General features: G+C 36.9%; 1 protein-coding gene across 3 annotated transcripts; it reads right to left on the reverse strand.

Moving 5' to 3' along the window:
* Window positions 1–10,153: 10,153 nt before the first annotated feature.
* Window positions 10,154–12,722, reverse strand: LOC149952424 (1-acylglycerol-3-phosphate O-acyltransferase ABHD5-like). 3 transcript variants are annotated; one of them, XM_090168508.1, is made up of 8 exons: window positions 12,543–12,722; window positions 12,215–12,413; window positions 11,926–12,089; window positions 11,563–11,853; window positions 11,242–11,502; window positions 11,027–11,141; window positions 10,770–10,956; window positions 10,154–10,681 (listed from the first exon to the last, which is right to left on the reverse strand). In XM_090168508.1, exons 2-8 carry the CDS (start codon window positions 12,262–12,264, stop codon window positions 10,436–10,438), a joined length of 1,314 nt encoding a protein of 437 aa, XP_090024634.1. In that variant the 5' UTR covers window positions 12,265–12,413; window positions 12,543–12,722; the 3' UTR covers window positions 10,154–10,435. The 3 variants fall into 3 exon arrangements, with proteins under 3 accessions (XP_090024634.1, XP_090024635.1, XP_090024636.1); XM_090168509.1 differs by having other exon boundaries at window positions 12,481–12,722; XM_090168510.1 differs by having other exon boundaries at window positions 11,926–12,002; window positions 12,543–12,721.
* Between the last annotated feature and the right edge of the window lie 3,611 nt (window positions 12,723–16,333).

Genomic DNA, 16,333 nt, shown 5'->3' on the forward strand with positions numbered 1-16,333 from the left:
ATTTGTAAAAGTTACAAATTGTAAAAACAAAATCATATAGTATTTTGGTTAAAACGCTCTTTAAATATAAATACTAATTTTGTTTTACTAATTGATGAATCATCAGTGTGGCTCTTTAAGAGAAGTATTTTAAACTCAATTTTTATTGCTTTATTTTGGGCGATAAGTTAGGCTACTTGAGAACGTCGGAATTTATTTTGGGCGATAAATTGGGCTACTTTGAAATTTACTTTGGGCGACATTCTTAAAAGTGACCTGGCAACTCTGCTATCTAGGCGCAACCAAGGATCCTATATGTTAGAAGGATGGGTTGCCCTCCGGCCAGCCCGTGTTTTCAAAACGCCGGCAGCGCCGTCGATATTAGGAGAGCCTCTAAACGTGGGACGTCTTGTTTCTATTCCCTCAAGGACAAATTTTGGCGGTGCTTCCTCCGTGTTTTGTTTTTGACGGAATCTAAAGACGGATTCTCTATCGCGCATGACCCACCGACGGCGCTGCCATTTTTCGTCCCTCGCCTCATATCCTTCTAACATATAGGATCCTTAGAGCAACAAACACAAGGAGAACGCAGCTAGCCTTTAAACAGCCATTGTGTACCAATTTCATTGGACGAACCTTTACGCTGAACGTTTTATGGAAGGGGGAAGACAATTTCCGAATTTTCCCCTTCCAACGGTAGCAGGCGATAATGCGTCTAACCATGGGCCAAATAATGATAAATCCAGGACATGACTCTATGCGAAAAACCCGTCCAACAGCGCTAACACCCGATCACTATTGCCCCCTATTGGGAACAACGCGCGATCGCGGACCTACGTCATTTTGGGGGCAAATGTTTTAGGGACAGTTTTCAAAAATAATACACGTGGTCGTCGTAGTAAATATCCTGGAATATTTATTCACAGTTATCATATATAGTGTGGTTATTAAAGTAAGTACTTATTTTTATACGTACTAAGTCCATAATTAGTATAATATACATGTATATAATTATTTAATATTAAACATATACTTTCCTAGAATCGTTAAAATTTATCAAAAAATGAGGGGCCAAATATGGCAGGATTTTCGAATTACAACCGCCACTTATTTTCGAATTCCGACTCAGTCATCACTAGATGGCATTCGGGAAACCGGAAACTTGCTTGATTTTGCCCCCAATTTTTTTTTATTTTTCCTCCTTTTCCCCCCTACTAAAATGGCCGCCTGTGTCTTTTAATGGACGGCCGATTTAGTACGCGTGAAGGTACCAGAGTCATGTCCTGGATTTATCATTATTTGGCCCATGGTCTAACCAATGAAAAATGTACGCGAGAAAATGCACGACTTTTGACGGGTTGCGTTCGCCTTGTGTGGGGTGCTGTGTTTGTTGCTCCTAGCTGCTATCACGCATACATTTATATATATATATATATATATATATATATCTCTCTCTCTCTTCGTGGGTAGAACCGAAGGGGGGATTGTAGGGGATGGTCACTTCATTCTAAACTACTTCGCTCTTTTATCTGTTGATTCGAGATTTCGAGAGTGAAAGTTTAGATTTCTTTTGCCGTTTCAAATGTGTTTTACGTGGCTAAAAGGTTTGAAAATAAACATTACAGTGTTCCGTTTTATTCAATTTGCTTTTAAAAAACGACATTGATAAATCGGATTGTTTCATTACATTAACGTCCAGTCAATTCAATTTATTGAGAAGTGCTTCATAAAAGTGCCTAGGGTAATAGCCTAACAAAAAAGTATAATTTTTATGTGTTTCTCATGATGCCCAGCAATATTCCTTTTGGTTTAAGAATTTATCCTCTAAAGTACCACTCCCTACTTTGGAGCCTCAGGTTGTTCAAGTTTTTTATTTAATTAGGTTAAGTATTGAATTGCATGCTTTGGATACATTTCATTTACGATGGATTGTTGCATTTTGATTGGTTGCGAAAGGTTTTGGGTAAGTTTAAAAATGGCCGATTTAGGTAAAATTGACCGTAGAGAAAAGAAAATAATTAAATACAGGGAAAGCTAGGCTGCCAGAAATCAAGATTCTGCTTCTTCAGCTAGGGACACGTGACTGCAGCGCCATCTATCCTAAGAAATACGAACAATTATTCATTTTATTTTGCTAATGGCGGCTTAAATATTGATCGATTCATCTGAATTATCTACTTATTATTATTTAAAACATCTTGTAATAGAAAGGTAGAAGTTAATTAGCTGTCTGCAGTATCTGGAAGGAATATTTTTAATTTATCGTCGCACGGCCAACTATGAACATGAGTTACCGAATCGAAGTTGGCTGTGATATGGTAGTCACGTGCTTTTCTCATTTTAACATGTTGGTTAAGACCAAATTTACTTTATAATTTCGCCTATTTAAATTCTCTAGGCATGTCCTCCACCATTATGGGAGTGTTAACCGTAGGTCGCGGTTTGAAAGAATCTGGTTTGAGTGTACATTCGACGGTGATCAGGTAAATAAAGTTTCAGTTTACAAGTCACCGGTTTCCAGCCTGTCAGTTGTTTTTGCAGATTTGAATCCGCTGTTTGACGAAAATATTACAATTCTGTTTTTTTGCGATATGGTATAGAAATTTTGTCGAATTTAAAAGGGATGTTTTTTAGTGATCATGGTACTCAAATAGATTTGGCTTTTGGTCCACATTATAGTGCTGACTACAGATAATCATATTTATCATATCATAAATCTATTTGTATATTTGAAAATAAGCTATGAGTTTATATCAAAGAGAATATCTCCTCGCGCTTTTGGTGGGTCATCCCACTTTCAGTGGCGTATGGCTTTAGTAAAGCCTGGATAATTTTTAACCTTTAGGGTATTTTATTTCGGCATTAACTTTAAGAATTATCTCTGAGCATTGTTATTGAGAGGTATGGATTCACTTATTACGTTTTTTAAACAACGGCAACGAAATAATATTATCGCTCTTGGCGAACTTGTTTAATGTACCTTTCCGTTTTTGTCGAGGTTAACGCTATAAGCATAAGTTGATAATAAACATAAGTATGGCACGGAACGAATTCGGGTAATGATAGTCTGTCGTGGAGTGATTGCGAAGTAGGAAGATTCCGAACAGGAAACTGGTCCCTTCCTACTCTTTTCGTTGGCAAAATAGTTGGTTAGTTCGATGATGAGAAATACGAGCGTACAGCCGTACACGCGTTTAGGTTTGAAATTCGAAAAAAACTAACTTCTGAAATTGAGCCACTGTCTATAATAGTTATTTTTATTTTCCGATTCAATAGTTCATCATTATTATCGAAAAGTAAGCGTTATTTACACTTTTGAAAGCATTTCAATTTTCAATAGGCTTTGGCTGGTCCATCGAAAAGGCTACCGGCGGACCATCAGCGATTTTCAGGGCTTCCTCCAAATACTAGGAGCAGTCCGCGGAGAGTTGTCAGTCCGTCGGTACGTAATGGTTTACGTTGTCATTGGCGAAACAGACTATCATTAAAAAATTTGCATTGGGTGAATAGGAAGTGTCATACTTATGGTTATTATCCACTTATGCTATTAGTAAGTGTAGGGAGCTGCTGGCTCGCGTGGCATGACGGGCTTGCCGCCGCCATAGAAATCTTATACTCCTACTTATAAGATTTCTATGGCCGCCGCCCTCCTACACAATTTAACACAGCCACTTGAATTAAACCCATTAAACGTCGCTAGCTGACTTTATTATTACCGTTTAATTCCATGAAATCATCGTTAGCAAGTTCATAAATTAGTTAAAGTTAACATTTTCCGCAATCTTCTATATCTGAAAATACAACAAATGACCCTACGGTAAGAAACAAATCGTTTAGTAACTTCATCCGGCACGGAGCTCATCGATTTATTTTCTTATAACGTTTTCCATCCAACTGCTCTCATTGTGTGTTCATATGTGATCCGATCAATAAACAGAGATCTTATAGAGCTGGCGCTAAGGGAGATACGCAAGTTTTTCCGGAGGTCGTACACCCGTATCATGGCGCCATCTAGTGTAATGTCTGCTACCGACAAATTCAAAAGTTATATTTAATAAAATTATCAAAATATAAGCAAACGATGCAAAAATTATATTAAAATGCAAGTATCATTATTTATTAAGTCAAATTAAATAAATCAGCTAGGCTAATACCCAAGGCACCACCTTAGGCCTAAGTCATCATGCGACTTTTGAAGCCCTTAATTCAGGTGGCCGGGTTACAATGCGTAGGAGAGCCCTGCATTTACGAATAACGATGAGGAAAAACTAATAGTGTCTTATTTAACCGCTATCCACTACTGGATTTACTGAAGTGGGGCCCTAGACAGATTTTGGTGGGGGCCTATGTAAGGCAAGCATAAAACGCAAAACTCGCGTGTCCCGAAGCTGAGTTTATGTCACAATAATAATTATTTTTCAAATAATCAAGCAACAAGCCTGATATGTTTTTCTCTTAAACCGAATCAGTGAATAATCCATTGATTTTATCAGTGGTGGGGGCCCATAGGACTAGTCCTTAGTCCGCCACCTATCTAGGGGGCGTAGCGATCTAGTTTTCGGTCGCGAATAGATAGCGAACATCTCCACGGTTCTAATCGGGTGACCGGGGTCCACGATAAGTGGTCACTCTACCCAGTGGCGCCGCCAGCAATAGGCACGAGTAGGCACGTGCCTATGTGGAAAACTAGGGGGGCCCCAATTTTATTAAAAAAGGGGGCCCTATTTTTTCATATTGGTAGATTTTTCGTAGCCGAATTAATAGAGAAATTGCTGAAAAATTTCATAATTTACGTTGTCAATGCCGAAACAGACCATTATTAAAAAAATGCATTAGGTAAATAGGTATTGTCATACTTAGGTGTATTATGTTACTTATGGTTGAAGTAAATATACTAAAAATTGGTGGGCAAGAGGGGGCCCCATGTTGAGGAATGCAGAATCCGGCTCCGGCACAACGGATATCATCCCTTACGGAACCATCCGTATTTATAATCGTGTGACCTCAGTATTTTTATTTATGTATTCCACAATAAGCTGTTCATATGAAGCCTTGAGGACTTGTATATGAACATCGTAAATAATCATATTCGCCACTTCGAATTAATAGTCTGGAAAAGTTCTTCATCTGACTGTTCTGTTAGGTCTCGTTTGAGACCAGTAAGTCAGTCAAAGTTAAACGAGGCGTTTACTGGCTTCCAAGGAGGAGGATATTTAAAAATACACATTTTCTTTAAAAGATAAGTGACGCCACCGACTTATGATACATCTGAGCGTCGGTTCATGATTTCAAGAAAGTGTTCCTCCAGACTCCAGCCACAGCAGATTAAAATTGTGGCTCTAGAAATATTATATTCCCAACTCAATGGCTGCGACCGGTGGATGCCGATATTTCTGAGGTCTGGTGCCGGAAGTGGGTAAATGCTTCGTTACAAAACCGTCAATCGGAAAGCCCTCAGATATAAGAATTCAAATCTAGGGTACAAGCTTTATATTATCTTTGATCAGAGTGAGATTAATTGCGTCAGTGACGGATTCCGAGAAAATCTCGAGGAGTAAAATTAGGTTCATTTACTTCTGGTCAAATGGAAAACGCTATTTGTGACCGAAAACTATCGCTACGCCCCCTTTGATTCTCTATTGAAATCTAGATAGGTAGCCGCTAAAGCAGACGCTATTAGTTTTTCCTCGTCGTTATTCGTAAATTTGACTATAAATAATGATACTTGCATTTTAATATAATGTTTGCATCGTTTGCTTATATTTTGATAAGTTTATTTAAGAAATATAGGAGCTGCTGCTAGAAGATGGTTTTTATGGTGTGACGTCACATGCGTTTTCTGATGGGCATTATGACGTCAGGAAACGCAAAACGTCGTGTAGTAGAAAATAATGATACATTTTACCATAAGTCTATAATATTGAAAATCTTCCCCTAGAGAGGCGCTGTCAAAGCCCGTAAAATAGCTCTCAGTAAAATTTTTGCATGTCAAAAATATGAAGTGTCACTGTTTATTTGGTGCTTGTTAAAACAATGGAAACTTTTCACCTGAAAATAGAACGTCGTGTTTTTTCTAAGCCTTAATACGTAAAAAAAAACCTCTGTCTGGTTAAAAGGAAACACTTGTTGCATACTATTCAAATGAAAAGTTTCCATTATTTCAACAAGCACTATATAGACAGTAACTTGCAGCTCTTGGCTCTCGGAAATATTACTTCTTGGCAATTTCTTTGAAGATGTTTTATTGAAGCGTCTATAATTCTCTAGTGACCAGTCTTGGAAATAAGGAATTTTTTAAAACTAGTCCTTAGGATTAGCACGGCCAACTTTGATCATGCGCTCTTCGCGCTACAGCAGCCAACACATTCGTCGAAATTCCGCGAGCAAGGATTTTCCCCTTATAAACTGTACTATAACGTGTAGGAGTTCAGCGCCACGCTCGGTTTTTATATTGGCTTCAATGTAAAAACTATTCTAAAAATAATAATCCGCTAGGGGCGCTCACGTTATACACATCTTTTGCTCATAGGTTAACACAGAAACGTCAACGAATGAGATGGCCGAGAGATCAAAGTTGGCCATAGATCACGCGCTGCAGTCGCATTAATTTTTCTCGCGCTCTTTTTAAAATTCGTTCATATTTATCAATTTATAAAAGTTAGGCTTAGAAAAAATATATATATTATAAATTATCTTCTCTGAATCTCTTACAATTCTACGCCGAAGCCCTAGACCGTTTTGTTGGAAACGTTAAAAATAAGCAATGCCTGGTGACTCAAGCCAAAAGACCGCTAAATGCGGCAAGTTACACAGAGTCTATCGCGCTGCATGGTGTTTTACTTCATTATTAATTGTAACTTAATACCACTACTAAAGGTTGCTGGTAACTTCTTACAAGTTAGTCTAGACTCTCTAGAGTGACGTTTATTGTATTTAAAAGAAAAAAGTCGGAGTAGAAATTGGAAGTAAGCTTGAATTTTTAAACCGGTGCCGCCTCAATTCCCATATTAAAAATTTAAAACCAGTGAATTATTAAACTGGTCCTACGGACCAGTGACCTCAGTATTTTAATTAAAAAACTGGTCAAAGAAATTAATAAACCGGTTTTGGACCAGTGGACGTGTGTTATTACAGACTTGTAAATAGTGTATATTTTTAAGAGAGTCCACTGGACCCGGACCCCTCCGCCGATCCATTTTTTCGACGAGTCCAGGACTCTCCCCCTTTTTTCGACCCCCCCTCGTTTAAATTTATATGTTCTTTAATCTCTCTTTATTTCTCCATTTTATATTCGAAAATAAATGTCACCTAACCAGGCTAAGCCTATAAAATTTTTATTGTAATTATAAACGAGACAATCAGAAATCGAACGGCAGCATTATTTATTTATTTACTTGGAAAGCCTCAGGGGCTTATGCCCAAGCTTCGGAATACAGGGAGTAGGAACAAAACCAACAATAATATAATGACACTACAAAAGAGAGATACAAAAATAACTAGAATACGAAGAAAAAATTAAAATACAACGAAATACACTAATACAGACAGGGAGACACTAGGTTTACTTAGCTAGGTAGGTCCGTAACATATTTTTAAAAACAGGGTAAGATTTTTGCGTGACCATATCATCTGGCAGGCTATTCCAGTCATTAATGACGCTGTGGGAAAAATGGTTTTGCCGGGTTGTTACATTGGCCCTAGGTTTGGACAGCTTTAGGGTATGACCTCGAGTAGTGGATTTAGAATTGAGGGTGAAAAAGTCGGAGAAATGTAGATCGAGACCGTTATAGAAAAACTTATGGAGTAGGCACAAATTATTGAATTTGTGCCTAGTAGAGATGGGTTGAAACCCTAGGGTTTTCAACCTGGAAGGGGCAGGGTTTTTTTCCAAACAAGTGACTAACTTTGAGAATTTATTTTGAGCTTTCTGCAAAGAAGAGAGATCAGTAACTAGGTGTGGAGTCCAAATCGGGGAACAATAATCTATAAGTGGTAAAGCCAGGGAGTTATATAATTGTTTAATAAGGGGTGGAGATCGAAAATTTAAGTTGCGTCGAATAAGACCAGCAATGGAGCATATGCGCTTAGTAATTTTGTGGGTATGAGTCGAAAATTTAAGACTGGGATCCAAAGTGATACCGAGGTCACGTTCTGAAAGAGTCGATGAAATAGCGGAGCCCATGATAGTGTAAACATAGTTTGGGTTTTTACGACCGAGATGTAGCACCGAACACTTCACTGTGTTGAATGACCAGCCATGAGAGTTAGCCCAGGTAACTACCGCGTCGAGGTCAGCCTGGAGTGCCAAATTGTCGGAGTGTAGTTTAACTTTGTGAGACAGTTTTGTGTCATCAGCGAATAGTAAAACCAAGGCAACACACACAACAGCAGGCAGGGAATTAATTAAAATGTTAAAGAGCAGGGGACCCAAGACCGACCCTTGAGGGACACCCTGGTTCACAGTACTCCAAGCTGAAGCCTGACCTTGCAGGACAACCCTTTGCTTACGGTCCACGAGGTAATTCTCTAACCAACAAAAGGCGGCACCCTCAATACCTGCCACCTGAAGCGCCTCGAGTAGAATGTTGTGTGAAATCGAATCGAAGGCCTTGGAAAAATCAAGGAAAATAACGTCTACACCATAGCCCTCATCAAGCCAACGAGACCAGGTATTAGTGGCAAGTAGCAGGTTCGTCAGGCAAGACCGCTTGGAAAGAAAACCGTGCTGGGAGGGGGATAAAAAATTTGTACTGTACAGAAAAGAAGTAACTTGGTCATGGACTAGGTGTTCGGAAAATTTTGGAACCTGATTGAGATTGCTAATTGGGCGGTAAGTTGTGGGGTCAGATCTAGAACCTTTTTTATGGATGGGGGTTATGTGGGCCTCTTTCCAGGGTAGTGGGAGTTCACAAAGAGCAAATGAGCGAGAAATGAGTATGTACAAGGGGAAAGTGAAAATTACTTAATTTGCTAATAAATTGCATATCTATAAATTTTCTAATTATACTTGTGTCGTGTGTTTTTCAATCATCGTTCGACGAATTTGACTAAAATGTGATAAGATTATTTAATCAGACTGGCAACACTGGCTAGAAATTATTTGTACAATATTTAAAAAATGCTACTTGCATGGAGCTGTACCAGCTTTTAATATTTTCTAAATTTAATGGATATTCAAAGTTAATTACAGTTTTAAAGTGCTTAAGGTAAATTTCTGGTATAAAGAAGTCATTGAAAATGGTAAATCTTAAACTAATTTTGCCATCTGCAGCGTCCAAATTATAATAATTCTTAAGCCTAACTACGTTTTTGGGGTGTACAGGAACTTCAGGAAGATAAGACCATAATGTCTTCCTATAAATTCCTTTATTTTCACCTATTATCCTATAAATTCCTTTATTTTCACCTATTTTCATATAAATTCCTTTATTTTCACCTATTTTTCTATAAATTCCTTAATTTTCACCTATTTTCCTATGAATTCCTTTATTTTCACTTATTTTAATATAAATTCCTTTATTTTCGCCTATGTTCCTATAAATTCCTTTATTTTCGCCTATTTTCCTATAAATTCCTTTATTTTCGCCTATTTTCCTACGAATTCCTTTATTATCACCTATTTTCCTACGAATTCCTTTATTTTCCTATAGTTTGACGGTCTTTTGAAAATGAAAGAACTTTTTTGTACGTGTCATAGAACATATCTAGTGAAAACACTGCCACTTTCGAACAAAATCTTGAAATTTATGGGCTTTGTCAATCCACTCAGTGTTCCAATGATGCAAGAAAGCAGTGTACAAATAATTCTCAATATTTTCCGTGATTTGAGTCAAAGTATGCCGATATGCAATAATTACGTTATTATTTTTTCCTATATCTTTCTATGATTCGCCTATTTTATTTCCTTTATTTTCCTATTATTCGCTTCTAAAATTGCTATTTTTCCTATAACATATTCAAAGCCTTTCCCTGGTCCTATCCAGTGATTTCAGTCTCAAGTGACGCGACGTCATCCATGCTTTTTCATATAGATAAAAAAACCCGCACAAAATGGCAGCCATAGCCAAAGCTACGAGGTGAAATTACTCTATAAGATTGATAACAAACGCATGTCGCCACTGTCTGCTATTTTAAATTTACAGGCTACCAATATAACTACAATAATTTGAATAAATTATAAATTAAAATAAATTTTAATTAAAAATATGCGACAAATATATTTTCATTTGGCAAAGATTAACAATATTTTAAACTTAACAACGTAATATAAAATACAAAGATTAGATTATATTAAATATTATAAAAAACATTAACTTTCTATTGCTTGTAGAGAGTTAAGTTTTAAAATTTTGGCTATAAACATTTTTGCAAAATTTAATTTCGCAATATCATAAATAAGTTTTGGTATTTTTTTACATTTAACTACAAATTCTAAAATAACTATACAAAGTTAAGTTTATAGTTGTTGTTTCGGAGGTTCGGGCATATCTAATTTTGGGCTTGATTCTTCTTCGTCATCTGTAGATTCATTAGAAATATGAATAGAACTTGGGGATACAGGTGAATTTCTTCCATTTTTTGGCATTATTTGGTTAGATTTTTGCAACTCTACAATATCTGCACGATGGCAAACTGATTTAACTATATTATTGAACTGATCGCCTCGGTCCGCATATACATGATGTCCAGCACCCTGAATAACCTATAAATAGTAATAATGACCATATAAAAGTCATACATTCAAATATAGTAAAAATCGCAACTTTAATACAAAGATAAAAGGCATTCACCTGCACATCTACGAAAGAATTGGGTCTCATATATTTAATTGTAATTCCGGGTTCTCTATCGATCCAAGATCTTGATCCGTAAATGAACGTGATTGGTACGTCATCTCTCAAATCAGGCATACGATTTACTAATGGATGTTTAGCCCAACCAAACTGGGCTGTCATAGTTTTGAAAGCAACTTCACCGCTGTAAGATAAGGCAATATTATTGATTAAAGTTGATAACACTTACATTTGTTTAGCTTATCTATACTAACCTTGGGTTTTGCGCGTTGCAATGATAAATGTAATGAGGAATGGCAACATTATCTAAAATAAGGGGCTCAAACTTTTTCCTAAGGTCAGGTCTGATACGATCTACCAAGCTTGGACCTGTGTAAATAACAGATTAAAATAAATATCAAAATTGTGACTCAGTCATAAGTGGAAAAAAAGAAACACTTTCTTATTTGTACAATTTTTTATCTCTTACCTAAAGGACCAGCTGCCCTGAGGCCCGCTAATGGATTGAATGGTTGCAAAAGGGTAGACACTACTTTAACCCATATTGGCATTTCGTAATTATGTGTTAAAGAAAGTGGTTTTTCAGGAAAACCCCAGGGGTCTGCTAGAATTAGATGGGCAACTCTTTGTGGATGTTGCAAGGCGTAAGATGCTGCTAAGAATCCACCCATACTATGACCTAACAGAATAAAACGTTCCAGTCCCATTTTTTCACGCCAAGCTTCAATACCTACAATAAAGAATAAGAAATTTAAAAAACTTACAAATTAATTAATATAGCATTTTATACTTTGCACAAATTGATGTTCCGTTTCCAGAGCAACGCTACTAAATGAGGGACGTGAGCTTCTTCCAAAACCAAGTAGATCAAAAGCGTATACAGCTCGTTTACTAGCGAAGGCGTCTAAATTCAAAGCCCATAGTCCAATTCCTGAACAAAATCCATGAATTAACACCAAAGGCATTCTCCCTTCGTTGTTGGTTTTAGTGTTCATTGTTAACGTTTGCATGTAATTATCTTCATCCCAATTTGTTCCTTTTCCAACATTCACCATTTGAGTTTGATATGGTATTTTAAGGACTGAAATTGCATAAATACATTTAATGATAGTATAGATCCTAGCTTATGTATTTAATATGAAGTGATACTAACAGGATAAAACCTTCTCTTCAGCGATCTCCAAATCAGTTGTTGAAGTAGGGATCCATCGGAACCATGAGATTAGCCAACTAGGAAGTAGAAAGCCCGCTAGCCATTTGAATAGGTTGAACAAACACTGGCCCGTATATGTGGTTAACAAAATCAAACCTAATAGCCTACAAAAATTCACAAAATAACGATAGGAAACAAGCATGCATTTTAATCTAGGGGCACTCCCCAAACAAACATATCAAGGTGTTAAAGATGAAAAATTCCACAAGTGAGATTCAATTTTTTTTACCTTCTAAACGAAGTCTGTGTCTGGCAAACTGCTGAGTCGGTTGCTGACATGGTTCGTGTAGCAAGAGTTGGGTAGTTTCGAATAATGGGTCTTTGGCGATGATGCACAACACTCAGTCTAGGATATAGCCCGTGGGACCCTCTCCTGATAATTACACGTGCGTTCGCCGTAATAACTTTATAATGATGACTTTATAAACCTGTTTTGGAGACAATAGTAAAGGACCATGAAAAAGTTAAGTACATTACATAAGATAACAGGATAACCTTGATTTCATGTGAAATAGATAATATACATGAATTGGATATCATAAAAAAAATTTATTTACAAAAAAATTTCTCCTGAAATCGATACTTTTTACTTTAATAATAATTGTATTATGTATAATTTCGACAGTTTTCCAATAAATACACGTTCATCTTTTGTAAAATACTTCAGGAAAATACCTCTATAAAATACCTGCAGCTAGCTATGCAATGTATTGCGTAATTGCAGAATAATGATTGGAGGACCAATCGCGATTTGCGAATGGACAAAAGGCCGTGGCTATTCTCACGCCCCCCGTGGAAATAGCAAAATGACTATTCTCACGGGGGGCGTGAAAATAGTCATTAGGCTATTTTCACGTCCCCACGTGACAAGCAGAGCCAACCAATCAGAACAAAGTATTAGAAGTATACTTTTTAAAATATCGTTCAATTTCAAACGGTCATGTTCGAATTAAGGGGTAAGTAATTATGTATTATAACATAGATTAAAGTACCCCATACAAACAAATATTATTAAATTATGTTACGTGAATGCTCATACTATCATATAAAAATATAATTGCGCAGTTTAAAATTCACTAGAATATTGCAGAAGATAATGCCAATCTGTTGTAGTAGTTTTCAGATGTTTATTCCATGGTTGTTATTTTCACACCCCTATCATTTCAATATAAATATAGAATTCTACAGCTTGAAAATATTTTATTCTTATAATTTAATGTTTCTACTTTCATTAAAAAATACGTTTTGGCTAGTTAAAACTGTTAGAATATTGTAAAGAATGAGTATCAAATGAGCTGCCAAGCAGCTAGGACTAGATTTCTGATGCTTATTCCCGTGTTGTTATTTTCACACCCCTATCATTTCAATATAAATATACAATTCTACAGCTTGAAAATATTTTATTCTTATAATTTAATGTTTCTACTTTCATTAAAAAATACGTTTTGGCTAGTTAAAACTGTTAGAATATTGTAAAGAATGAGTATCAAATGAGCTGCCAAGCAGCTAGGACTAGATTTCTGATGCTTATTCCCGTGTTGTTATTTTCACACCCCTATCATTTCAATATAAATATACAATTCTACAGCTTGAAAATATTTTATTCTTATAATTTAATGTTTCTACTTTCATTAAAAAATACGTTTTGGCTAGTTAAATTGTTAGAATATTGTAAAGAATGTGTATCAAATGAGCTGCCAAGCAGCTAGGACTAGATTTCTGATGCTTATTCCGTTGTTGTTATTTTCACACCCCTATCATTTCAATATAAATATATAAATATGCAATTCTACAGCTTAAAAATATTTTTTCGTTCTAATTTAGTGTTACTTTCATTAAAAACTGGACCCCTAGAAGGACCATTTAAAGTTGGGTGTTCCATTCAACATCCCCATTAAAGTTTAACGATAGATTCCGAAATTGGGTAAAACCATCCCTACCATTATCAAACCTTAATATTATTTTGAGTACTTATGTAATTCAGGCATGCTTTTATTATTATTATTATTATTATAGTGGTGCAAATTTGGATTTTGATGGTGTAGTATTCAAATTTAGCGCCTGGCTTGTGAAAGCAATCCCGTTTGCTAGAAAGTCAAACTGCCAAAGTACTTCTAGTGCACGCTCGCTTGACGAAGTTGCTCAAATGTTAATTTATCTTTTTTTTTCCAGGGCTGCCGATTGTTATCATGTGTTCTCAAATGTTGCCATCAAACCTGAACTCATATTGACCTACAAAGTATGATTTTTGCAATTACTCCTATGGTTACTGTGTTTATATTATTTTTCACTTTGCAGCTTGAACCAAAAGGACCTACCAAGCTATGGGGGGAAATCCCAGTCCATTTTCCGGGATATCACACTATATTGAGACCTCTTTGTTTACGTCGTAATATGCCAAGACCGGAGCTTTAGTCAACAATTCTTTAGCGTTGTAAAAGCTTTGACAAAGCTGCTCAAATGTTAATTTATCTTTTTTTTTCCAGGGCTGCCGATTGTTATCATGTTTCCTCTAATGTTGCCATCAAACCTGAACTCATATTGATGACCTACAAAGTATGAATTTTGCTATTACTCGTATGGTTACTGTGTTTATATTATTTTTCACTTTGTAGCTTGAACCGAAAGAACCTACCAAGCTATGGGGGGAAATTCCAGTCCATTTTCCGGGATATCACACTATATTGAGACCTCTTTGTTTACGTCGTAATATGCCAAGACCGGAGCTTTAGTCAACAATTCCTTTAGCGTTGTAAAAGCTTTGTCTTGACCGTCTTCCCAAACTGACTTCTTTTCTAATAATTTCCGTAACAGTTCGCTAACTGTGGACATTGCAGGCAAAATCTGTGCCAAATAATTTACGCATCCCAGGAAACTGGAACTCTTTTTTATCCTTCGGTCGACACATCTCTGTTATGGCTTGTACTTTCGCTGGATCTGATTTGATCCCTGTTGCTTTTATAATTTGGCCCAAATAAGTTACTTCTGATACTGCCAGCCGTATTTTACGTTCATTCAGAACCAAATGTGCGTGTTCTGCCTTCTCTAGCAGTTTCTTCAAGTTCGCATTGTGATATTCTTCTGGTGTCGCGCCATGACCAATGACTACTTAATCATCTGCAACCCCGGGAAGACCTTACAACACCCCCCAAATTCGACGTTGAAACTCCTCTGGAGTCAAAGAAATTCCGAAGGGCACTCACTTATAAAAATACCTGCCAAAAGGATTACCAAACGTGGTTAAGTGTTGACTTTCTTTTGCTAATTTGACTTGGTGAAAACCATCCTTCGCGTCCAAAATTGAAAAATCATTGCTCCTCGTAATTTATCGGAGATCGTATCAAACGTTGGCATCTGTAAGTTACTCTTCCAGATCCTTTTATTTACAGGTGTTGTGTTTGTTTTTAATGTAGAGGAGCCCTAATCATATTAAACAACATGTATTCGTATTTCTAAAAGAGTGAGACAAGATTGTTCTGCATTCCATCTCCTCTATTGTCCATTCCCCTCCCTATTCCTCTTTCTCCTCTCTTAACATGCATGTGTATATAACGTGATGGTTTCTTTTCTGTTCGGCTGGTTGGATTCGTACTGGTTGAAAAGTGGTTGAGGTACTTGCGGCATGTACTTTGGTTCTGTTTGGGTCTTTTTGTAAGCTCTAGATACTGTTGATGGCATGAAATTGAGACGAGACTGGATTGTACTCTGCTGTATTGGCGTTTGTGGAACTACAGGTAGTTGCAGTTGGCTTTGTGAAGGGTTTAATTGAACCGTGTGATGTGTTGCTTGTAAATTCAGGTTTTGGTTTATCACAGTCAGGACCGGACTGGCTAGTAGTTGGCCCCACCGGCTATGCAATCGTCTGGGCCCCATTTCCCATTAATGCCAAATTTTTCCTCTTTGGCCCCCAATTTGAGTTGGCCCCGATCTGACCGGCAATCGCCGGTTAGCCGCCCGGGCCAGTCCGGGCCTGATCACAGTCTTGTTTGTGATTAGATTCAGATTCCATCTTGCGTCTTCTGACTTGGTTAAAATGACGTTGGATATTTCCCTGTGGTCTTGCTATTTCGAACATAGTTGTCCCCAATTTCCTTATTATGTAGCCTTCATACCATTTATTTCCAATGCCAAAATTTCTGGCATATACTGGGTCAGATATTTGGTATTGCTGTTTGGAGGTGGGTTGATCATTTGTATTGGGGGAATTCGGGATCGCTGTCAGTTTATCTGAATGTGGTGGCTTTGTAGTTTCCTGTAACCATTGTGGAATACATAAATCAAGTCGAATTTTGATTTTCCTACCAAGCATTATTTCAGCCGGGGATTTTCCTGTATGGTTTTGTGTTCA

The sequence above is a fragment of the Leiobunum rupestre genome, chromosome 3 (genome assembly GCF_980474605.1).
Source record: "Leiobunum rupestre chromosome 3, qqLeiRupe1.1.hap1, whole genome shotgun sequence".
Classification (NCBI taxonomy): domain Eukaryota; kingdom Metazoa; phylum Arthropoda; class Arachnida; order Opiliones; family Sclerosomatidae; genus Leiobunum; species Leiobunum rupestre.